The sequence below is a fragment of the Hyperolius riggenbachi genome, chromosome 12, assembly GCF_040937935.1.
Source record: "Hyperolius riggenbachi isolate aHypRig1 chromosome 12, aHypRig1.pri, whole genome shotgun sequence".
Classification (NCBI taxonomy): domain Eukaryota; kingdom Metazoa; phylum Chordata; class Amphibia; order Anura; family Hyperoliidae; genus Hyperolius; species Hyperolius riggenbachi.
The window spans coordinates 54,681,896-54,708,619 of NC_090657.1; the positions used below are offsets into that span (position 1 = coordinate 54,681,896).

Consider the following 26,724-nt stretch of genomic DNA (forward strand, 5'->3'; position numbering starts at 1 on the left):
GTTGGCAGCTGGTAAGCCCCTCTTACTCTTTTATACAGCTAATCATGTCAGATCTGACAATGTCAGAAACACCTGATCTGCTGCATGCTTGTTTAGGGTCTATGGCTAAAAGTATTAGTGGCAGAGGATCAGCAGGACTGCCAGGCAACTGGTATTGTTTAAGAGGAAATAAATATGGCAGCCTCCATATCCCTCTCGCTTCAGTTGTCCTTTAATTTTAGATCATGTTACAAAATGGTAGCTGGAACTGTCCTAACTGAGGACTTGGATCCTTGCTATCAAGGGCGTAACTACAGGGGAGCAGCCCCTGTGACTGTAGGGGGGCCCCCGAGCTGTAAGGGGGCCCCAACTACTACATTACTTCCTCCAATAAAAGGGGTCCAACCTTCAGATCAGGTGTTTTTATGGCTACACTTGTTCTAGGTGTAAAGATTCTGATGTCTACATTGGTTTTATGCCCCTTGCATGATGGGCTCCTTGGCTGTGCGGATCATCAGGGAAGGAAAAGGAAATAGTGTGAACGATGGGTAGCCCAGTAAAGGTTTAGCTAGGGGGGGGGGGGGGGTGTAGGAGGAGGGTGGGGGGCAGAGCCATGATTTGTAGGTATGCCCCTGAATTTGCTATGAATCCATAACACCGGTCTCTGGTAGACATAGTAAAGTTTGAACGTCAGCACTCACCCATGCCAGATTTACCATCTGGGTACGTGTACACCTGCCCATTGTTTTTGATAATGGGGAGGCTGGCCTGCAGAGGGGCGACTTCCTCTTCACTCTCATCAGAGCTGGAGCTACTGCTGGAGTCCTCGCTGCAGCTGTCATATCCGTCAAACATTCCGAACGAGTCCCGTCTTTTCCGCACGATACCTGAAGATCGGTCAGCCTGCCAGCAAACAAACATTACAGTAAACAAACATAGTACATATTGCTTTGGAACAGCCCTAAACCTTCTCTTTAAACAGCATTCAATCTCATGATGACAGTGAAAAGCCGAAACCGGTCGGGCAGTGAAATTGGGCATGTGTGAACTGCACCTGAGGGTATATTGAGTACTTTGTTACAGTTGATGCAATTTGTATTCAACTTGGTCCTAGTCACAGGAGCTCACTTTGTGAGTACTTTTACCTTATGAGATACACTTTAAAGTACATATTGCTTTAGAACAGTCCTAATCCTTCTCATCAAACAGCATTCAATCCCCTGACAACGAACAAACCTGTCGGGAGGCGAGACTTTGCACATGTGTGAAATGCACCTGAGAGTGTATTGCATACTTTGCTACACTTGATGTGATTTATATTCAGCTGGGTCCCTGTCATAGGGGCCCACTCTGTGAGTACTCTTAACTTATTGTATGCAACTTGTGAAGCGATTAACACAGGTTTTTGATCTTTTTTGCAACAATGTGGCTGGAAAGTTGGGACATACTGGTTGAGAACTAGAAAACTTTAGCAAAGTATTAATAGGGGTGGAGGCAGGAAGATTCACCACACATATGGGGGTTTGGACCTTTGGCACACTTCATACAGTGCATCCGGAAAGTATTCACAGCACATCACTTTTCACATTTTGTTTGGTTACCGCCTTATTCCAAAATGGATTAAAATTCATTTTTTTCTTCAAAATTCTACATACAACACCCCATAATGACAGCGTGAACATTTTTTTAGTTGAGGTTTTGGCAAATGTATTAACCAAACCACCCCCCCCCCAAAAAAAACCCCAAAAAACACTGAGAAAGCACATGTACGTAAGTATTAACAGCCTCCAAAATTGAGCTCAGGTGCAACGTTTCCCCTGATTTTCTTTGAGAGTTTTCTTCAGCTTAACCACTTAAAGGGGAACTGAAGTAAGAGGTATACGGAGGCTGCCATGTTTATTTCCTTTTAAGCAATACCAGTTGCCTGTCAGCCCTGCTGATCCTCTGCCTCTAATACTATTAGCCATAGCCCCTGAACAAGCATGCAGCAGATCAGGCGTTTCAGACTTTAAAGTCAGATCTGACAAGACTAGCTGCATGCTTGTTTCTGGTGTTATTCAGATACTACTGCAGAGAAATAGACCAGCAGGGCTGCCAGGCAACTGGTATTGATTAAAAGGAAATAAATATGGCAGCCTCCGTATACCTCTTACTTCAGTTCCCCTTTAAGGACTGCAGTCTTAAAACCCCTTAAGGACCAGACACTTTTTCCATTCAGACCACTGCAGCTTTAACGGTTTATTGCTCGGTCATAAAACCTACCACCTAAATGAATTTTACCTCCTTTTCTTGTCACCAATACAGCTTTCTTTTGGTGCTATTTGATTGCTGCTGTGATTTTTAGTTTTTATTATATTCATCAAAAAAAAGACATGAATTTTGTAAAAAAAAATAAATGATTTTTTTAACTTTCTGTGCTGACATTTTTCAAATAAAGTAAAATTTTTATACATTTTTGTCCAAATTTATTGTGCTACATTTCTTTGATAAAAAAAAAAAACAACAATAAGTGTATATTTATTGGTTTGGGTAAAAGTTATAGCATTTACAAACTATGGTGCAAAAAGTGAATTTTCCCATTTTGAAGAATCTCTGACTTTTCTGAGCACCTGTCATGTTTCATGAGATGCTACCCCCCAAATGACCAAATTTTGGAAAGAAGACATCCCAAAGTATTCCCTAAGAGGCATGGTGAGTTCATAGAAGATTTTATTTTTTGTCACAAGTTAGCGGAAAATGACACTTTGTGACAAAAATAAAAAACTAGAAAAAAAAAAAAGTTTCCATTTCTGCTAACTTGTGACCAAGGAAAAAAAAAAATAATAATAATTTAAATCTGCCACGGACTCACCATGCCCCTCTCTGAATACTTTGGGGTGTCTACTTTCCAAAATGGGGTCATTTGTGGGGTGTGTTTAGTGTCCAGGGTTTTGGGGGGTGCTAAATTGTAAGCACCCCTGTAAAGCCTAAAGGTGCTCATAGGACGTTGGGCCCCTTAGCGCACCTAGGCTGCAAAAAAGTGTCACACATGTGGTATCGCCGTACTCAGGAGAAATAGTATAATGTGTTTTGGGGTGTATTTTTACACATACCCATGCTGGGTGGGAGAAATATCTCCGTAAATGGACAATTGTGTGTTTAAAAAAAAAAAAAAAAAAATATATTTCTCATTTACAAACACACAATTGTCCATTTACGGAGATATTTCTCCCACCCAGCATGGGTATGTGTAAAAATACACCCCAAAGTCCTATAAGTACCTTTAGGATTTCACAGGTCATTTTGAGGCATTCGATTTCTAGACTACTCATGGTTTAGGGCCCCTAAAATGCCAGGGCAGTTTAGGAACCCTACAAGTGACCCCATTTTAGAAAGACAACACCCCAAGGTATTCTGTTAGGAGTATGGTGAGTTCATAGAAGATTTTATTATTTTGTCACAAGTTACAGGAAATTTATTTTTATTGTTTTTTTTTTCACAAAGTGTCATTTTCCACTAACTTGTGACCAGTGTTCTCCCCAGGATCAAACAAGTGGGCGGGCCGCCCGGGTAAATTCAATTACCGCCCGGCTGGCTGCGTTCCAGTTATCACCGGCGTTGGGCACTCTCGCAAGGAAAAAAAAAAAAAAAAAAAAAAAAAAAACCAGCGCTGCTCCTGAAGCTACACAGTTCCGTGCACGAGATCTCGCGCTTCCCGGCGAGCTCGTGCATTAATTGGCCGAGCAGTAGAGGCGGGACTAGCGCGTGAGGCTGAAGACTGACACGCAGAACAACAGAGGAGGCGGCGCGCGAGCGAGGCAGCCGACACAGAGGCGTGCATTGAGGCTGTCTGCGTGCACGGACACTGTCAAGCCTATAAGTATGCATATGTAACAGGCTGACAGGCCGTGCAATCTAGCCATATGAATGAAGTTGCGGGCGGACGGGTTGTCGGGGGCTATTTGGGAGCTAGCTATTGCAGGGAATAAAAAAAACAAGAACGATTTAAAAAAAAAAAACACCTCGGTGTTCTCCCCAGGCTGCGAGCAGTGTGGAGTAGGGGAATGCCCACAAGTGCAGTCTCCCCGATGCTGCACATACTTTTTAGTATGCACAGCATCGGAGAGGACATGAGACAACGTGAATCAGGCGGCTGGCTTGTGCTCTAGCGTTTGAGACAGCCGAGAGCCAGTGACGCTGAATTTTGACACCGCCTGAGGAGCTGGTTGAGCGGGGGGAGAGGGAGGGGGGATTGAGGCCGGACCCCAGCTACTGCACTTGTGGGCATTCCCCTACTCCACACTGCTCGCAGCCTGGGGAGAACACTGAGGTGTTTTTTAAATCGTTCTGTGTTTTTACTAAAAAGTATGTGCAGCATCGGGGAGAGGACATGAGACAACGTGAATCAGGCGGCTGGCTTGTGCTCTAGCGTTTGAGACAGCCGAGAGCCAGTGACGCTGAATTTGCCACCGCCTGAGGAGCTGGTTGAGCAAAGCACGCTGCCGCCCCCACTTAAGGTTTGCGAAAGCCCGGGAGCCAGCTCCATCTGGGGAGGGGGGGGGGGGGGGTCGAGGTGAGTTGCACACCCTCCCCACCAGCCTGACCACCTCCCCACTAGCCCACCCGCCTAATCACCACCCCACTAGCCCACCAGCCTAATCACCACCCCACTAGCTCACCAGCCTGAACACTAGCCCACCAGCCTGACAACTCACCCCACTAGCCCACCAGCCTGACCACCTCCCCACTAGCCCACCAGCCTGACCACCTCCCCACTAGCCTACCAGCCCAATCACCACCCCACTAGCTCACCAGCCTGACCACCTCCCCACTAGCCTACCAGCCTGACCACCTCCCCACTAGCCCACCAGCCTAATCACCACCCCACTAGCTCACCAGCCTGACCACTAGCCCACCAGCCTGACCACTAGCCCACCAGCCTGACCACTAGCCCACCAGCCTGACCACTAGCCCACCAGCCTGACAACCCACCCCACTAGCCTGACCACTAGCCCACCAGCCTGACCACCCCCCCCCCACTAGCCCACCAGCCAAATCACCACCCCACCAACCTGACCACTAGCCCACCAGCCCAATCACCACCCCACTAGCTCACCAGCCTGACCACCTCCCCAATAGCCCACAAGCCTGACCACCTCCCCAATAGCCCACCAACCTGACCACCCACCCCACTAGCCCACCAGTCTGACCACCTCCCCACTAGCCACCAGCCTGACCACAAGCCTACCCTAGACCTACCTACCCACTTACTCAACCCACCAGCCTGACTTACCCACCCACACCACTTCGGTGTTACCCTTCTTTTCCACCCAGCATGACCTTAGGGCCCTTTTCCACTACCTGCGATCCGCTTCAGAAAGCGGATCGCAGCCGTTTTGATGAGCACCGTGATAACATGTAAATCGCGGTGCTCATTTCCCACTAGCATGCGTCGTATTTTTCTGAATCACAATTGTCGGGCGATCGTGATCCGTTCCCAGCAGCTATATGGAGCAATCACGGGTAGTGTAAATTGTAGGTTGCGTGATCGCAGCGCATTTGCGATCGCACTACCTAGTGGAAAAGGGCCCTTACTTCCCCACCCGGCTACTTTTTCATGCCACCCGGCTGAAAAAAAATTCTGGGGAGAACACTGTGTGACAAAAAATAAAAATCTTCTATAAACTCATCATACACCTAACGAAATAACTTGGGGAGTCTTCTTTCTAAAATAGGGTCACTTGTGAGGTTCCTATACTGCCCTGGCATTTTAGGGGCCCAAAACCGTGAGGCGTAGTCTGGAAACCAAATGCCTCAAAATGACTGTTCAGGGGTATATGCATCTGCAAATTTTGATGACAGGTGGTCTATGAGGGGCCGAATTTTGTGGAACCGGTCATAAGCAGGGTGGCCTCTTAGATGACAGGTTGTATTGACACTGAAGTGCAGGAAGCACAGGATGTTCTCAAATCGTGACCTGGACATGGCAGCAGAGAACATGGGCATGTGATGTATTGGGTGCATAGACCAATAAGACTGCATTACATTCTTTTTGACTAGACCCATGTTAAGGAGAAGGCCCCCAAAAATGCTATGTTCGGAAACTTGGAGTGGTTTCCACCGAAAATCCTGGGCATGGTAGCTTCTTGGATTGGCGGTTGCGTATTGTGTGGCATAACGGTTGGTCTCTGCCACAATTAAGTCGTAGAGACCAGCAGTGATCAGAGGGAAAAAAAATTCTGTCACTACGGTGGGGCGGGTGAGGGTTTGGCCGGGTGATCAGAAGCCCGGCGGGGGCAGATTAGGGCCTGATCTGATGGATAGGAGTGCTAGGGGGTGACAGGAGGAGATTGATGGGTGTCTCAGGGGGCGATTAGAGGGGGGAATAGATGCAATCAATGCACTGGGGAGGTGATCGGAAGGGGGTTTGAGGGGGGATCTGAGGGTTTGGCCGAGTGATCAGGAGCCCACAAGGAGGAAAATTAGGGTCTGATCTGATGGGTAAGTGTGCTAAGGGGGTGACAGGAGGTGATTGATGGGTGTCTCAGGGTCTGATTAGAGGGGGGAATAGATGCAAGCAATGCACTGGTGAGGTGATCAGGGGGGGGGGTCTGAGGGTGTGGGCAGGTAATTGGGTGCCTGCAAGGGGCAGATCAGGGTCTGATCTGATGGGTAGCAGTGACAGGTGGTGACAGGAGGTGATTGATGGGTGATTAGACGGGAGAACAGATGTAAACAATGCACTTGGAAGGTGATCTGAGGGCGGGTCTGCGGGCGATCTGAGGGTGTGGGTGGGTGATCTGACGTTTGGCAGTGACAGGGGGTGATTGATAGGTGATCAGTGGGTGATTACAGGGGAGAATAGATGTATACAGTATACATAATAATCTTAAATATAGCGTTGACAGATAGTGACAGGGGGTGATTGATGGGTGATTAGAGGGGTGATTGGGTGCAAACAGTGGTCCGAGGGGGTGATCGCGGAGGGGGGTGGGGAGTCTGAAGAGTGCTGTGGACGATCAGGGGGCAGTGTGTGTGTGTGTGTGTGTGTGTGTGTGTGTGTGTGTGTTTGTTTACTAGGGGGGCTGCCTCCTGCCCTGGTGGTCCCTCGATCACTGGGACCACCAGGGCAGGAGGCAGCCTGTATAATACACTTTGTATACATTACAGAGTGTATTATACACTTTGTATGCGGCAGATCCGAGGTTAACAACCCGCCGCCGCTTCTAATTGGCCGGCAGGTTGACGTCGCGGGTGGGCGGAGCCTAATACCGGCGGATGCGCGCGATCCCGGCTGTTCAGTCCCCCAGGTACCGCCGATCAGCGTTACGCGGTCCTGGGGGTGCCACTTTGCCGACGCCCATAGGTAGTGGGCGGTCGGCAAGTGGTTAAATGGAGTCCACCTGTGGTAAATTCAATTGATTGGACATGATTTAGAAAAACACACATCTGTCTACAAAAAGTCCCACAGTTGACAGTTCATGTCAGAGCACAAATCAAGCATGAAGTCAAAGCAATTGTCTGTAGATCTTCGAGACAATATTGTTTCGAGATACAAAACTGGGAAAGATTACAGAAAAAAATTCTGCGGCTTTGAAGGTCCCAATGAGCAGAGTGGCCTGCACCATCCATAAGTGGAAGAAGTCCAAAGCCACCAAGGGCAATATGCAATTCACTTTTTCCCAGGAGGTAATTTTTTATCTTCAAATTAAAAATAACTTTCCAGCACTTTTCAACTAAAAAAGTACCAAAAAGTAAATGAAAAAGGTACTATCAAAATTATTTTGAGCATTTTCTTTCTTTCTGATGGCTTAAAATGCATTTTATTGACAAATTTAAAAATATCACCCAGGAGAAAACTCAGGGCCCAGGACTCTTCCTAGAGCTGGCTGGCCATCTAAACTGAGCAAAAAGGGCCTTAGTCAGGGAGGTGACCGAGAACCCGATAGTCACTCTGTCAAAGCTCCAAAGGTCCTCTGGAGACAGGAGAACCTTCCAGAAAGACAACCATATCTGCAGCAATCAGACCTGTATGGTAGAGTGGCCAGACAGAAGTCACTCCCTGGTAAAAGGTACATGGCAGCCCACCTGGAGTTTGCCAAAAGGCACCTGAAAGACTAACAAAGGTTAATTTGGGGCTCAGCGACGAGCGCCAAAGCTGGGCACCGTCATAGCACTAGTGCTTTGCTCCGAGCCCCACGCAAAATTAATTTGAGCATCCAGTGATCGCTAGACCTTGAACTGCACCTCCCTCCGAGTTGGTACAACCCGGAAGGGGAATAGCAGGGCCGTGGAGTTGGTACAAAAATCCACCGACTCCAGCACCAGCTACTTCCTAAATCCTGCTTGACTTTCTTAAAGGGAAGGTTCAGGGAGGGAGGTAAAAAAATAAAAATCAATATCCACTTACCTGGGGCTTCCTCCAGCCCGTGGCAGGCAGGAGGTGCCCTCGCCGCCGCTCCGCAGGCTCCCGGTGGCCGACCTGGCCAGGCCGGCTGCCAGGTCGGGCTCTTCTGCGCTCCAAGGCCTGGCACTTCTGCGTCCCACGCGGGCACGCTGACGTCATCGGACATCCGCCGGGCTGTACTGCGCAAGCGCAGTAATTCTGCGCCTGCGCAGTACAGCCCGGAGGACGTCCGATGTCGTCAGCGCGCCCGCGTGGGACGCAGAAGTGCCAGGCCCTGGAGCGCAGAAGAGCCCGACCTGGCAGTCGGCCTGGCCAGGTCGGCCACCGGGAGCCTGCGGAGCGGCGGCGAGGGCACCTCCTGCCTGCCACGGGCTGGAGGAAGCCCCAGGTAAGTGGATATTTATTTTTATTTTTTTGCCCCCCCCCTCCCTGAACCTTCCCTTTAATGAAATTCAACCACACCCCGCCCATTTATTGGCTCTGCCCACTCCTGACCATGACCCTCTTTTCCCATGGCTCCATCATAGCCTGGATTAAGCATCAAAGCAGCTATCTCATAGGAGGGGAGGGAGTTGGTAGTGTGGAGTCCATAGCTGAATACTCACTGAACTATGGGGTCACGTACCCAATTAGAGACAGAAACCAGTTTTAATGAGGTGGTAAAGTTGCACAGTATACAATCTTACTATTTAGTACACAGTGGCTACTTACAGGGTCACTATAAAGCCCAATGGAATTCTATTAAAAAAAACAACTGGATTAGTGCAAACTAGTACAGTTCGCTAACCTGCATCCCACCATAGTTTTTCATAGAGGGGGTAACACTCGAGAGCAGTTATGGTGGGGACCAGGAGAGAAGCCTGCATGAGGTGTCCCTACTAACACGTATTGCTTTTATGTGGAACGGATGTCTATAGTGATTAACCACTTAAAGAGACACTGAAGCGAAAAAAATATATGATATAATGAATTGGTTGTGTACTATGAATAATTACTAGAAGATTAGCAGCAAAGAAAATATTCTCATATTTTTATTTTCAGGTATATAGTGTTTTTTCTAACATTGCATCATTCTCTAATATGTGCAGCTTACACAACACTCAGCATTCAAAATGAGTCTTTCAGAGCAGTATGTGAAGTAATGAACTCTCCTCTGCCAGAGGAAAAGTAAACAGTTCAATTACAGTTGAGATAATAAAAGTCAGATAACAGCCCTCTCCACGACTAAGTTAGTCGGAGAGCTTAATAGCTTTTTTGCATAGAGATAACAACTGGAGTTTCTCAACTCTTCCTGCACTGGAAACAATTAGACTGATGTATCTGATCTTAATGTTTTTTTTTTCTTAGCTGTACTACACATACAAATCATAATATCATCATTTTTTTTTCGCTTCAGTGTCTCTTTAAGGACCACGAGCTTAAACCCCCCTAGTGACCAGGCCATTTTTTTCCTACTAATTAGGCAACTGCAGCTTTAAGGCCTCACTGCAGGGCCATACAACCTAGCACACAAGTGATCCCCCCCTCTTTCTGCCCACCAACAGAGCTCAGAGCTTTCTGTTGGTGAGCTCTGAGCCCTGCAGGGATGTTTATTTAAATAACCCTCCCTCCGCCAGCCAATCAGCGCAATCGCCAGTCATAGGCATTAGCCTATGCCAGCAGATTGCATTAGTGCCTCTCAGGGGGAGAATAAAGACAAAAGAAATACCGAGAGCCCAATATAGTGTAGTATGCAAAACAAGGGGTTGGAAATGAAAAGTATATAATGTATATACTCACAAACGTGGGTTACCGCCTAGGTAACCACTGTATAGGCAGGTGAGGAGATTAGACCTGTCCTCACTCAGGATTAAAAGTCGCTCTCTGTAGATAAGGAAAAATGGAGATCAACCTCTCCACCAGGGGTGGATATTGATAATGTAAGAGAGTGACCAGAGGCGCCAGCAGGATAAAAAGGTTCTAAAAGGCTTAAAATCCCTCAGGAGGTGGTGGTGGACTCGCCTCCCCGAAGCAGACATTATACCGTCGTCATAAAACTGACGGTATCTTGCCTGCTTCGGGGAGGCGACACCACCACCACCACCTCCTGAGGGATTTTAAGCCTTTTAGAACCTTTTATCCTGCTGGCGCCTCTGTTCACTCTTACATAATCTCAGGTGGACAACTGTATGACACAGCTGTCCCCAGTACAGCGCTGCTTTAGATTGCAGCACTGTACAGTGTTATTAGACAGTCGCCGCTGGGAGACTGATGACGGAGTGGAGTTCCGTCAGTCAACAAGAGATGCGTGTGCAATCTCCTGCAAAACCCCGCCCCAGGACTTGACGTCAATTGCCGTGGAGTGGTCCTGGGACTGCCACCGCCTTCATGCCAATCAGTGTTACATGGTCGGCAAGAAGTTAAGCAGCTGGATACAGAGGCTCCAAAATAGGATAAAATATATAAAAAACATTTTAAAAAAAATATAGGAGGTCGTGGTAGACTTATCTCCCACACACACCTAAAGGATTATAAGGAACACCATACTAATACTGTGTTTGACCCCCTTTCGCCTTCAGAACTGCTTTAATTCTATGTGGCATTGATTCAACAAGGTGCTGAAAGCATTCTTTAGAAATGTTGGCCCTTATTGATAGGATAGCATCTTGCAGTTGATGGAGATTCATGGGATGCACATCCAGGGCACAAAGCTCCAGTTTCATCACATCCCAAAGGTGTTCTATTGGGTTGAGATCTGGTGACTGTGGGGGCCATTTTAGTACAGTGAACTCATGGTCATGTTCAAGAAACCAATTTGAAATGATTCGAGCTTTGTGACATGGTGCATTATCCTGCTGGAAGTAGCCATCAGAGGATGTGTACATGGTGGGCATGAAGGAATGGACATGGTCAGAAACAATGCTCAGGTAGCTTGTGGCATTTAAATGATGCCCAATTTGCACTAAGGGGCCTAAAGTGTGCCAAGAAAAACATCCCCCACACCATTACACCACCACCACCAGCCTGCACAGTGGTAACAAGGCATGATGGATGCATATTCTCATCTGTTTACGCCAAATTCTGACTATCGAGACTCATCAGAGGAGGCAACATTTTTCCAGCTCAAAATTGCTTAAATCACCTTTCTTTCCCATTCTGGCATTCAGTTTGGAGTTCAGGAGATTGTCTTGACCAGGAACACACCCCTAAATGCATTAAAGCAACTGCCATGTGATTGGTTGATTAGATAATTGCATTAATGAGAAATTGAACAGGTGTTCCTAGTAATCTTCTAGGGGAGAGTGTATGTATGTATGTATGTATGTATGTATGTATGTATGTATGTATGTATGTATGTTTCTCAAAAAATTAGCATGTTGTGATAAAGTTCATTATTTTCTGTAATGTACTAACAAACATTAGACTTTCATATATTTCAGATTCATTACACACAACTGAAGTAGTTCAAGCCTTTTATTGTTTTAATAATGATGATTTTGGCATACAGCTCTTGAAAACCCAAAATTCCTATCGAAAAATTAGCATATTTCATCCGACCCAATAAAAGGGTTTTTAAAACAAAAAAGTCAACCTTCAAATAATTGTGTTCAGTTATGCACTCAATACTTGGTCGGGAATCCTTTTGCAGAAATGACTGCTTCAATGCGGCGTGGCATGGAGGCAATCAGCCTGTGGCACTGCTCAGGTGTTATGGAGGCCCAGGATGCTTCGATAGCGGCCTTAAGCTCATCCAGAGTGTTGGGTCTTGCGTCTCAACTTTCTTTCCACAATATCCCACAGATTCTCTATGGGGTTCAGGTCAGGAGAGTTGGCAGGCCAATTGAGCACAGTAATATGGTCAGTAAACCATTTACCAGTGGTTTTGGCACTGTGAGCAAGTGGCAGGTCGTGCTGAAAAATGAAATCTTCATCTCCATAAAGCCTTTTCGCAGATGGAAGCATGAAGTGCTCCAAAATCTCCTGATAGCTAGCTGCATTGACCCTGCCCTTGATAAAACACAGTGGACCAACACCAGCAGCTGACATGGCACCCCAGACCATCACTGACTGTGGGTACTTGACACTGGACTTCAGGCATTTTGGCATTTCCCTCTGCCCAGTCTTCCTCCAGACTCTGGCACCTTGATTTCCAAATGACATGCAAAAGTTGCTTTCATCCGAAAAAAGTACTTTGGACCACTGAGCAACAGTCCAGTGCTGCTTCTCTGTAGCCCAGGTCAGGCGCTTCTGCCGCTGTTTCTGGTTCAAAAGTGGCTTGACCTGGGGAATGTGGCACGCCTGTACACAGTGGCTCTGGATGTTTCTACTCTAGACTCAGTCCACTGCTTTCGCAGGTCCCCCAAGGTATGGAATCGGTCCTTCTCCAGAATCTTCCTCAGGGTCCGGTCACCTCTTCTCGTTGTGCAGCGTTTTCTGCCACACTTTTTCCTTCCCACTGAGGTGCCTTGATACAGCACTCTAGGAACAGCCTATTCGTTCAGAAATTTCTTTCTGTGTCTTACCCTCTTGCTTGAGGGTGTCAATGATGGCTTTCTGGACAGCAGTCAGGTCGGCGGTCTTACCCATGATTGCAGTTTTGAGTAATGAACCAGGCTGGGAGTTTTTAAAAGCCTCAGGAATCTTTTGTAGGTGTTTAGAGTTAATTAGTTGATTCAGATGATTAGGTTAACCACTTAACGACCAGCTAACGCCGATAGGCGGCGGCTGGTCGTTCATGGTTTTACATGGAAACGGGTGCTCGTTCGAGCAGCCGTTCCATGTCAGTTCACGGAGGTTGTCTCCGTGAACAGCCTGCGAGCCTCCGATTGCGGCTCACAGGCTAATTGTAAACACGCGGGGAAGAAATCCCCGCTGTTTACATCAATACGGCGCTGCTGCGCAGCAGCGCCAGGAAGGAGATCGGCGATCCCCGGCCTCTGATTGGCCGGGGATCGCCACCGTGTGATAGGCTGAAGCCTATCAGAGGCGGCTTTGAGGAGCCCCCCCGCTAGGCCACACGGCGGCAATCAGACCCCCCCAGCAGGTCATCTCCCTAGTGGGGAAAAATGGGGGGGGGGGGGGGGGAGTCTGATCACCCTGCTTCAATCCTGATCTGTGCTGCGGGCTGGAGAGCCCACGCAGCACAGATCATCCAAATGTCAGCCGGTCCTTAAGTGGTTAATAGCTCGTTTAGAGAATCTTTTCATGATATGCTAATTTTTTGAGATAGGAAATTTGGGTTTTCATGAGCTGTATGCCAAAATCATCAATATTAAAACAATAAACGGCTTGAACTACTTCAGTTGTGTGTAATGAATCTAAAATATATGAAAGTCTTATGTGTATCAGTACATTACACAAAATAGTGAACTTTATCACAATATGCTCATTTTTTGAGAAGGGTATGTATGTATGTATGTATGTATGTATGTATGTATGTACAGTGGTGTGAAAAACTATTTGCCCCCTTCCTGATTTCTTATTCTTTTGCATGTTTGTCACACTTAAATGTTTCTGCTCATCAAAAAACGTTAACTATTAGTCAAAGATAACATAATTGAACACAAAATGTAGTTTTAAATGATGGTTTTTATTATTTAGTGAGGAAAAAAACCTACATGGCCCTGTGTGAAAAAGTGATTGCCCCCCTTGTTAAAAAAATAACTTAACTGTGGTTTATCACACCTGAGTTCAATTTCTGTAGTCACCCCCAGGCCTGATTACGGCCACACCTGTTTCAATCAAGAAATCACTTAAATAGGAGCTATCTGACACAGAGAAGTAGACCAAAAGCACCTCAAAAGCTAGACATGCCAAGATCCAAAGAAATTCAGGAACAAATGAGAACCAAAGTACTGTAATTGAGATCTATCAGTCTGGTAAAGGTTATTAAGCCATTTCTAAAGCTTTGGGACTCCAGCGAACCACAGTGAGAGCCATTATCCACAAATGGCAAAAACATGGAACAGTGATGAACCTTCCCAGGAGTGGCTGGCCGACCAAAATTACCCCAAGAGCGCAGAGAAAACTCATCCGGGAGGCCACAAAAGACCCCAGGACAACATCTAAAGAACTGCAGGCCTCACTTGCCTCAATTAAGGTCAGTGTTCACGACTCCACCATAAGAAAGAGACTGGGCAAAAACGGCCTGCATGGCAGATATCCAAGGCGCAAACCACTTTTAAGCAAAAAGAACATTAAGGGCTTGTTTCCACTGTTGCGACGCGATTTCGGCCGCATTCCGACGCTTGTAAAAACGCATGCGGATGAGTTTCCGCATGCGTTTTTACCCGCGATTTCGCATGGCAGGGTGCCATGCGAAATTAACCATGACACTGCCAGGGCTAAATAAAATTGAAAAAGGTGCGAAATCGCACGCGAAATCGCGGGTAAAAACGCATGTAACAAACGCATGCGTTTTTACTATTAAATACATTAGCGGCGATTCGCACGGATTCCCGACGCAGGCGAAATCGTTGGCTCTTTTGTGCGTTTTTTTCACGCTGAAAAAAAAAGCACCTCAACAACGCTACAGTGGAAACAGGCCCATCCACTTGTATTACATGTGCGGATCTGCATGCGTTGGACGCATGCAGATTCGCGATAGTGGAAACGAGCCCTCAGGCTCGTCTCAATTTTGCTAAAAAAACATCTCAATGATTGCCAAGACTTGTGGGAAAATACCTTGTGGACCGCCGGGACAAAAGTTGAACTTTTTGGAAGGTGCGTGTCCTGTTAAATCTGTTGTAGAAGTAACACAGCATTTCAGCAAAAGAACATCATACCAACCAGGGCTGTGGAGTCGGTCCAAAAATCCACCGACTCCGACTCCTCAGTTTAGGATTCCACCGACTCCGACTCCTCTAATTTGCATATTACAATTTTGTTGATTAAAAGTATGTAACATGAAATTCGTCTCTTAACTGCCAACGCTTAAGAATTTTACAAGACGACTGAAGTGAGAAGGATATGTAGACTACTATATTTATTCCCTTTAGACTAAAACTAGTCCTTGGTAAGAGTACTTGTAAAAGGTACAAACCGGAACAAAGAACATCTATCAGGCCCTAGGCAATGTAAGAGCCCTTTTCCACTAGAGCGATTGTGATTGCTGAATCGCAAAATCGCAAATCGCTAGTGATTTTTAAATCGCTAGAGTTGTTACTTTATCATAGAAATCACGAGAAGTATTTTCCACTACAGTGATTCAATTTGGAAATCGCTAATCGCAAATTGCAATCGCTTGCTGGAGCGATTTTTACAATGATAATGCAATGCAAATGAAAATCACAAATCACAATCGCATAACAGAATTAATGAAAAATCGCAATCGCTGGCGTTTGTGATTTGTGATTGCGATTGCTAGTGGAAAAGGGCCCTAAGTGTGGGTACATGTAAGAATGATGTGCAGGTACTCTGCAGGGGAATGAGGAGATTGTAAACAGACAACACCTCTGTGTTCAATGTGCACAGCATTCTCAGTGGATTCCCTGCAGCTGTGTGGGGAGTGCATATGTAGAGTATAGTACTACTGTGTAACAAAGTAAACCTGAGACAGATGAAATTAAAGTTTTATACATACCTGGGGCTTCCTCCAGCCGCCTTCAGGATAATCAGTCCCTCGTTGTCCTCCTCCACCACCTGGATCTTCTGCTATGAGTCCAGGTACTTGAGCCAGTCGGGCATAGTGCACATGCACACACTCCGCCGCCAGGAGCATACTACACCTGTGCAGCACTATTGCGCAGGTGCAGAATGTTCCTGGCTGTGGGAGCGGCATGCGGCCGGACAGCGCTGACTGGCTGAATTACCGGGACTCATAGCAGAAGATCCGGGTGGTGGAGGTGGACAGCGAGGGACTGATTAGCCTGAAGGGGGCTGGAGGAAGCCCCAGGTATGTATAAAACTTTACTTTTCATCCTTCTCAGGTACCATTTAATTTGTAGTCACCAAACCAAATTTTAACAACATATCAAATTATTTGATTTCATCAGCAAAGGGGAGTGCATACATTTGCATAAATCAGCATCAGTGCAGAATTATTTCCACCTCATTGACCATCTCTATTAGTGACACGGCTACACATCAGGCTTTATTCTTACAGCATAGATGTTATTTAGTATATATAAGAGATTCCTGTGTACACATCATATATACAGTCACAATCAGATATGTATATCTGACCTTAAAAATACGGTGACTGCTTTATTGAAGCAGCACAAGTAACTAATTTTGATTGGTTTATTTCATTTTTGTGGACTAAGCACAGCTATTACTGTATATATATACACATTATTTTTAATAAGTATTATCTGAGAAATAGAACATTTTATCATATTTTCTATTCTAATTACAGTTACAAATTCATTAGGAGTCGGTGCATTTTTTCCCGACTCCAGGCACCCAAAATTGCCCGACTCCACGACTCCGACTCCACAGCCCTGTTACCAACAGTAAAATATGGTGGTGGTAGTGTGATGGTCTGGGGTTGTTTTGCTGCTTCAGGACCTGGAAGGCTTGCTGTGATACATGGAACCATGAATTCTACTGTCTACCAAAAAATCCTGAAGGAGAATGTCCGGCCATCTGTTCGTCAACTCAAGCTGAAGCGATCTTGGGTGCTGCAGCAGGACAATGACCCAAAAGACACCAGCAAATCCACCTCTGAATGGCTGAAGAAAAACAAAATGGAGACTTTGGAGTGGCCTAGTCAAAGCCCTGACCTGAATCCTATTGAGATGTTGTGGCATGACCTTAAAAAGGCAGTTCATGCTAGAAAACCCTCAAATAAAGCTGAATTACAACAATTCTGCAAAGATGAGTGGGCCAAAATTCCTCCAGAGCGCTGTAAAAGACTTGTTGCAAGTTATCACAAACGCTTGATTGCAGTTATTGCTGCTAAGGGTGGCCCAACTAGTTATTAGGTTCAGGGGGCAATTTCTTTTTCACACAGGGCCATGTAGGTTTTGAGTTTTTTTTCTCACTAAATAATAAAAACCATCATTTAAAACTGCATTTTGTGTTCAATTATGTTATCTTTAACTAATGGTTAACGGTTTTTGATGAGCAGAAACATTTAAGTGTGACAAATATGCAAAAGAATAAGAAATCAGGAAGGGGGCAAATAGTTTTTCACACGTATGTATGTATGTATGTATGTATGTATGTATGTATGTATGTATGTATGTATGTATGTATGTATGTATTACAAACAGGCAACGCGTTTCGCCAGCTTCCACCCGCTTCTTCAGGCAATAAAAAAGGACCAACTTAACTGAGCCCAAAGCCAGAAATAGCAACTCCAATGTCTCTTTTGCATGCAGTTCTCCCGTATACAGGACAGAAGTTGCGTGTGTCAGAGCACTTGTGCTTTCTCTCCCTATGTAAATATACATAGCTGGACAAGGCAGCAACTCCATCTACTTGCGTATGTCTGGGTGTAGAAAACTGGTCACTACTCCTTGTGGTGATGATCTGCCGACTACAAACTAAATGGGCCGTCATTATAGTTTTATCACTGGAACTTTGCAAGGCATGGGTGTCAAAAGACTGCATGCTGTAATTAAAAGAACAAGAACTGTAATGAAAGGGTACAATCCATTTCCCAGCCAGTCGCACAGCACCATACACCTTTTTTTTTTTACACCTTGAAGCAAGCATAGTAATCACAGCTGTCAGAGTTGTAAGGCGTTTTGCCTGCAGGGTTACATGTTTTTCTCACGGTGCAAAGCAAAGCTAAAGTCAAACAGCAATTTAGCATATGGTAAAGTCAATGCGGTGACAGCAATGTCTGAGATTAAACCTTCACCTCTGGTGTCCTTAAATTACGGCTTATGGGCTCTCTGCACATTGCTACAGAGCATACATGTCAAACTCTGGCCCGCAGAGCCATCAAACTTGTCCCGGAAGTGGTTCTCCCACTTTGCATTATGTTTGGCCCACTCTAGACCACCAGAGAAGCTGGAAGGGGGAAAAGAGTGGACACCAGGGAACTGTATAGTGGAGGGAGGACCACTAGACACCAGGGAGCTGTATAAGGTAAGGAGGACCACTAGACACCAGGGAATTGTATAGGTGAGGGGGCAGCACTAGACCCCATGGAACTTTATAAGGGAATAAGGTGGCCACTAGGCATTAAGATTGGATCTCGACTTGGTCCCAGTGTTCAATTTCAGCTCACCTTGTATTTGAGTCTGACACCCCTGCTATAGAAGGTGGAGGACATCTCTGTATTCTGCATTTGGGGGATTCCCCTCTGCATTTGGGGGGACCTCCCAGCATATTGCTATGTGAGCACTCAGAATGTTTCTGGGGGGGGGGGGGGCAATCTGCATATTGCTACTTAATGGGTGGGGCAGGTGGGAGGGCGTTCTGAATTTTGCAGCCCTGGTCTATATTATAACTAAAGTGAAACACGATCCCACACAGAATCCTGTTTCTCTCAAGCAGAGAACTAAACTTGTGAGCACGCAAGGACAGCATCCTGGGAACATGCAGCTTTTCCAAGAACCATGCATCAGATATCTAACAGTCCAATTACAAGCATTATAGTTTAAAAACATAACTCAGTGCCAGGTAGCCAAGGTTTCATAATTATCAATTAACCCTAAAGGCCATCTCTAATGTCAATGGAACCGGACCCCCAACAAATTGTTTCTGACTCCTGGATTGAAACAACTGGCACTTCAAATTCACATTAAAAATTGTAAGTAAAACGATGATGGAGGCTGGCACATCCAAAGTACAAAAAGCTCTTTATTGAAGAAACATTAAAAGCGGTGGTAATACAGTTGTATTACCACTGCTTTTAATGTTTCTTCAATAAAGAGTTTTTCCCTATTTATGAGTGCCACTCTTTTTACCAGTGTGAAAGACATTAAATTGTAAGGTAATCCACCAGGGCCGGCGCTACCATTAAGGCAAAGGAGGCAGCTGCCCCAGGGCCCCAGAGCTTGTAGGGGCCCCCAGTGGCTACAAGAGGAAAACATTTTTTCAAAATCGGCCTTATAGTTTTTGAGAAAATCGATTTTAAAGTTTCAAAGGAAAAAAAAAAACACATTTAAAAACCTGCCGACTTAAATGGTTAATAGCAAATCCACCTTAAATGCTAGAAACCCTAAATTTGCAGGGTATGTTAAGGAGGTCATTAGGAATAAGAGGAAAAAACAATTTTTCAAAAAGACCTTATAGTTTTTGAGAAAATCGATTTTAAAGTTTCAAAGGAAAAAAAGTATACTTTTAAATGCGGTAAATGTCACTTTTAGTAGCTAACCTAACGGTAGTGTAATTTTACATGCATCAAACGAAAGCGCAATAAATTTCCTGACGGGGTTTCCAGGGGGTCTATACGCAGCCGCAGCGCTTTGGCCAGGGATCGCTATACAGCCGCAATATGGCTGTATGAAGATCCCTGGCATGTTTTCCTATTTTCCCCAATTTTTTTTTTTTTTTTTTTTTTTTTTTTTTTTTTTTTATGTTTAGAGTGTGGGAATTAAAAAAAAAAAATTGTGGGGTCCCCCCTCCTGAAACTTTTTAACCCCTTGTCCCCCATGCAGGCTGGGATAGCCAGAATGTGGAGTTTCGACCGATTGGGGCTTCACACCCTGACTATACCAGCTGCAAAAAAGGTCTCAATGCCGATTTTTGTTCCAGGGTATATGTTGGGGGGGGGGGGCCCCCAGGTTTATTTTGCCCTGGGGCCCCATTGTTGCTTAAACCGGCCCTGTAATCCACAGTATCTCAGGTAGAACCCCTATCTCCACTTGGGCCACCAAAAAGTTCTGAGTATGACAAGTCTCCAAGAGAATGACTAGCAGTAAGGAGGAAAAACAAAAAAACAAACACTCCATAGAAACTGGACCAAATTAAATAACTACTCAGGTTATGAGAATTTAACCAATTTAACCAACAATCATGCTTCAGAGGAAACATGATATACTTAAATCTATAGGACGATAATTCAAAAATATACACATATCTGTCAAAATAATTACAAACATAAATTCTAGGATTCTCCAGTGGTCCACAAACCATGATTGAAAAAAAAACAAAAACAAGGCATTAAAAATATAAAATAAATGCATAAAACAAAATTAAATTATATAACCAAAATTGTGGATTCCATAATACAGATAGTTCCAGACTTACAAGCAACCCGCCGATACAAACAGCCCAAAAATGTGAAATCCTATTCTACAAACTTGAGACCTTCTCAATTAGTGATCGTCATGTCTAGATGAACTCATGTAGAAGTATGTGATTACTGTGTATACTCCAGTAGAAATCTAGAAATTTAGGTCTGATTAACTTCATAAAAGTATAGGAGTTGACTTGTATACAAGTCATGGGCAACACTGAGTAATGTGTGTACTAATAGGGACATTCCCATTTGCAGCAATTTACCCAGTGGTAAGTGATACTTTGAGGAAAGGATACATCAAGAAGACACAGGTCTGAAAGTCCTGGCCACAACAATTGACAAGGAAAGGGGTAAATACTGGGCTGCATAAAAGAGTGAATAATCGGGAGCCTGGAGGGGGTTACTGGCTGCACATAAGGGACAGGGGGAGTTAATGGCTGCAATACTGTATGCAGTGGAGTCGTTAACCCCTCCTGAACCCCAAGTGCAGCCATTAACTTTGCTGTGTAGACTTAAACTTGAGTCAATAAAAAATTCCAGCTTAAGAGGGTTGAATATTGGAGTCGACTTATACACAAGGTTGACTTGTATTCAAGTTTTTCAGTAGTTTGGTCAGGTGATAGACATGCAAGTCTCTGATTTTTGATAAATCAGGATGAAATCACAGCAAATCAGAGCTTTGCAAATCTATCAGCTGATCAAACAAATCACATGCTTTTCTGGGCTAACCAAACAAATCATATGCTTTTCCGGGAGTTCTCCTAGACATAACCATCACCATTCTCAATTTACTTATTTTATGAAGTAATCAAAGTGAAAACCAAAATGATTTGTCTGTCAAACGATGCGTTTCACAGGATACAAACTGCTTCATCAGGTGCAAAGTCCAAAACATTATAAAAAGGACAATGGATGCAATTAAAAATGGACAAGCTAATGCTGGGAATACACGTTTCGTTTTTTAGGCGATTCGATGGTTCGATAGATAATTTCCGACACATCCAATCTCCCTTTCAATTCCATCACCGCTCAATTTCTGATAGACGTTAATGGAAAAAAAAATAATACGAAATGAGCGGAAGATAAGAGAATCGACTGCAGAATTGAGCGCCAGAAACTAACTGTGTATTCCCAGCATAAGAGGGGTCAGACAGATAACATTAGATCCATTGACATGCGTATATTCAATGATCTGGCATGATTTTTCTGCCTAGTGTGAAACCAGCCTTAGTCGTTGCTCATTTATTGACAACCTAAAAGCATGCAAGAAGACACCTCCTACGTCATCATCTCTCCAGACTTCATTGCACAACTCATTGAATAGCTAAGACCTGAGAGTTTGAGGATGGAATAAAATAACAAACCCAACTCACAAATATGACTTTTTGCCGTAACTGTGCATGGAAACTCCAGTAAAACTTTGGCCAAGTCTTTTCTCCCCCTGTTCTGGTGACCGTTAATTTTTACCCATAACTATCCCTCATAGATCCAAAGTACACACAAACAGCATTTGTCACTTTCTACATCTCCAGCAAGAAACATTAGCATTGAAAATGAGCACATAGCAATATTTTAATGAGATGAATTTGGATTTCGCTTGAAACAGCGTGAGCCTGGTCACCAATGTCCTACAACTATAATGGAAACCTTAGCCAACCCCTCAAGTCTTCTCTCTTTCAATGCACTCACACACCAATATCTCTAAAGGTGCATACACACATCAGACTATAGTCTTTGGAAAATGAAAGATCACAGTCCAATCTTACCACCCTTCATGTAGTATTAGAGCCATACTCTACACAGTCTTTTCTATGGAGCTGAACTCCCCATCAGAAAAAAATCTTTGCAAGATGCTGCACACACAGATGAAGTACAGACACAAAAGATCAGTATCTGCAAAAGATCTGTTCCTGCCAAAGATCCGTTTCTGCAAATTGCATTCATAGTCTGAGATCTGCAGATCATCATACACACCTTGTTTAACTGACATTCATCTGCAGATCAGATCCACCAGGATGGATTTTCAGATCTGCAGATGATTGTCTGATCTGCAGATGAATGTCAGTTAAATCATGTGTGTATGATGATCTGCAGATCTCATAGACTATGAATGCAATTTGCAGGAATTGATTTTTGGCAGGAACAGATCTTTTGCAGATACTGATCTTTTGTGTCTGTACATCATCTTTGTGTGCAGCATCTTGCAAAGATTTCTGTCTGATGGGGAGTTCAGCTCCATAGAAAAGACTGTGAAGGTATGGCTCTCATACTACATGAAGGGTGGTAAGATTGGTCTGTAATCTTTCATTTTACAAAGACTAGTCTGGTGTGTGTATGAGCCTTTACTTTTAGCACAAATCAAGTTCATCTAATTAACATGGGCATATGCTAATGAACACTTATAATACCTAGGAATGAGAATTTTGGTTGCATTCATGCAAGAGCAAGATCCTGCTGCAATTACTAGTGTACAGCTGTGCAACTGCTTTCCCTTTCTATGTCAGTAGAGGTCAACATACTTGTGTTGTACTCTCTCCGGCTTACTCAGTAGGGTGGATGTGCTCAGGCAGATCCAGCAGCACCACGGATCAACTGACTGTAGAATCAAGGAGCCGGCACCATCCAAGTAGTATTGAAGCTCTTTTTATTTAATGCTGCACTTCAAATGACAGACAACATCACCACCTTACAGTATATACCCAGAAGAAACCAGGAACTGACCAATCAATCCTTTTCAAGCCCAGGCGGACCTGATGGGGAACTGTCATGTCAGTTTCTGGTTAGAGGAGACTGCGGATTCTGCATTCCTTAAGGCACGTGAGCGGATCGTTCAGAGACAGCCTTATCAGTCTGCCAACAGCCCGTACACACGAGCTACTGTCGGCAGACCGTTCGCCCAGCGGGAGGGTCTGACGTTGACGGCGGTATGGCGTGTGCACACGCCTTTACAGCATGAAGTTCCCCATCCTTTTAGACACTTAGGCGTCTGCTGTTGATCCTTCAGTACCCCTGTCTACTTCCTGCTCACATAAGCCCCTTGATTCACTTGTGCTGCTACACAGGCATCTTTGTTTGGAATAGTTTCTGTATGGTTTGTTTCCCTGTTCTGGGGATCTGATCAGCAATATTTATCGAATTTGCACCTTATGATTATAAATTACTTTTCTCCTATGTTGCTGTCATTTACACTAGGTAGTAGAAATCTGACAGAAGTGACAGGTTTTGGACTAGTACATCTCTTTATAGGGGATTCTCAGGGATATATTTATTTTCAAAAGCACTTAGTGAATGGCAGTTGCTCTGTCCAACTGCCCAAAAACTGTGTAGGGAGCAAGGAAGCTGGCCAGCATCATTGTTTAAATCCTTTTTGGGGAATAGCTTTATAAAGAATAAAAGCCTTGCTGAGAATCCCCAATGAAGAGATGGACTAGTCCAAAACCTGTCACTTTTGTCAGATTTCTACTGCCTACTGTGACAGCATTATAGGAGAAAAGTAATGTATGGCTCATTTTACTCTGGAAAAAAATGTACTTATTTGTATATGTTTGCACATATTTTAAAATTTTACAGTTTTTCGCTGTAGTGCCCCTTTAAGGACGCCAGTATTATCACTTTAGTTATTTTTACTTTTTTTTTTTTTTTTAAAGTGGACCCGAGATGAACTTTTATACATTGCATAATGGTGTGCCTTACATATAGGTTATAGGGCCTTCCTCACGCCAAATTCCCTATAAACTAAACAAGCCTCGCCCACAGCTTCTCCAAAACGCCAAGGCACTCAGGCCCATGTAGCAAGGGCTTATAGGAGCTCAGTCTGGGCAGGAGGAGGTTACTAGCCAGAGATTGCAGATGGGAGGGGGAGATGAATTTTTCACAGGCTGAGAGGCGGAGATGCAGTTGCAGATTACCTGTGTAATGATGACAAACAGAACATGGCGCTCTCATTGTATCACAGGAATACATCCTCATAAACTGTTGAAGCTGTATGCAGCCAGATTTGCTGTGTAAACTTTAGATATGATTTATAGACAAGTTACTTGTTATATGGTTCATTTTTCATCTCGGATCCGCTTTACCTTTGATTACAGTTTGACTGCAATAAAGGTTATGTGATTTAATATCATAAAATTGGTCAGTGTGGTGCTGCTTTAGGGCACTCTTTTCTTTGTTCTGGATCCTTTCAGATGTGGGTCACAATCTAAAGTTGTAATTTGCTAAGGACGATAACCAAGCAGTATGTGATTTTGGGTGCAGGGGGAAACCTGAGCTCTGGGAGAACACACAAACGGTATCCTTGCTAAGACTGTAGCTCTGCCCCAAATCACCAAAGTACATCATACTTAATCATATGGGATGACCGACACCTGAGGTCCACATGCAGCTTCAAGTTGTTTCAGTTGACATAGCCTTATCTAGAAGGATGGGCCACCTTAGGCTCACCAACTGCTCTGAATTAATTAATTAAAATCTCAGCATGCACAAGAATGCTATACAGTGTTCTCCCCAGAATTTTTTTCCAGCCGGGTGGCATGAAATAGTAGCCGGGTGGCATGAAAAAGTAGCCGGGTGGGGAGAGATGAAAATGCAGGGCAACTGTGCTTACAGCATAGGAGGTGGCGAGGAGGTGAGCCGATGACAGCCGGGTGGTCACCAAATCTAGCCGGGTGGAGCGCCCGGCTAAAAGAGCCTGGGGAGAACACTGGCTATAATTTGCATGATAGGAAAACTTTCTGCTCATCACTGCTAGGCCCAGTAAGGAAGAATCCCCCTAGCCTATACGTATCTTTTTGAAATATACAGAGATACCAAAGCAAATAGAAGAAACTCTAGAAAAAAAAAAAAGGGGAGAAGATACAATCAATACAGGTATGTTCCTAAAGGAGCTTGAGCCAAGGACACAAGTGTTGCACATAATCATTCGTTCGCACTGTATATGGTCAAATCAGACAACCTTTATGTGAGGTCTCCATGCAACCATGGAATGAGTCAGGTGACAGATAAGTCAGGTGACAGATATACTGCAGGATGGGCTACCTGGGATGCTCAAGTTCAAGTCTCAGCGTGTAAAAACAAGCTCAAAGAAAAGTTGCAAAGGCAAGTTGGTCCATGTAATACCAGTAGAACTAGACAACACCAGCCATCAACCAAATCACGGCTGAAACAAACTCTAGAAACAAAAAGAACGTACAAACACCATGCAGAAAGATACACTGGCAAAGTGATGCCCATAGTCAACCACACAATACATGAGCTGTCTTGGCTTACAAGATAGATGAAATCTCTTAATTTGACTCTGGGTCCAGTTTAAGGAGAACCCTGCTAGCCTACCTATATATTCTTAGGGTGGAAGATACAAACTCTGGACATAACCTTGCTTCAATTGTTCTTCAGTTATAACTGACAGCAACTGATTCAGTGTGAATGGACCCTAAGACAGGGGCCACGCTTGCTTAAAGAGGAACAGACGCAAAAATCTTGACATTTAAAAACACATACAAACAAGAAGTAGGTTTCTTCCTGAGTAAAATTCTCAATAAATTGATTTTCTCCTATGTTGCGATCACTTACAGTAGGTAGTAGAAATCTGACATTACCGACAGTTTTTGGGCTAGTCCATCTCTCCATCGGGGATTCTCAGCATGACTTTTATTCTTTATAAAAGACACTCCCTGAAAAAGACTTATACAACGATGCTGGCCAGCCTCCTTGCTCACCGTACACTTCTTTGTCAGTTGGACGGTGCAACTCCCATTCACTAAGTGCATTATGAAAATAAAGAAAACCCTGGGAATTCCCCATGAGGAGTTGGGCTAGTCCAAAACCTGTCGGTTCTGTCAGATGTGTACTACCTACTGAAAGTGACAGCAACATAGAAGAAAAGTAATTTATGGCTCACTTTACTCTGGAAGAAATGTACTTCTTAATTGTATACGTTTACATACATCTTAAAAACAGGGGAGCAGGCATGCATGTCTCCTCATGGCCACTGCCCCCATTCCCCTCTACAATAGCAACCCTGGCATCCTTTAAATCACACAATAATTCCCTACTGCTACTACTGTAATTAGTCCCAACGCATAATGCCGTGTGTGGTTTTACACCGGGGGGGGGAGGTTTGGTTGTGGGCAGCACTGCTACTTTCTATCGCACAGCAAATGCGATTCCCTATTGCCAAGAATGCAGATTCGGCCGCGGGATAATGCTCCTGTTTTTCCCTGTGCCCTTTGGTGTGATCCTACCT

At 44.6% G+C, this 26,724-nt stretch overlaps 1 protein-coding gene across 3 annotated transcripts in view; it reads right to left on the minus strand.

Moving 5' to 3' along the window:
* The window catches only part of MBTD1 (mbt domain containing 1), a 98,020-nt gene that overhangs the window by 70,331 nt on the left and 965 nt on the right, over positions 1 to 26,724 (minus strand). For all 3 annotated transcript variants that reach the window (XM_068263930.1, XM_068263929.1, XM_068263931.1), the window contains exon 2: positions 681 to 882. In XM_068263930.1, the coding sequence (XP_068120031.1) occupies positions 681 to 882 (202 nt within the window). The remainder of the gene's footprint in view (positions 1 to 680; positions 883 to 26,724) is intronic.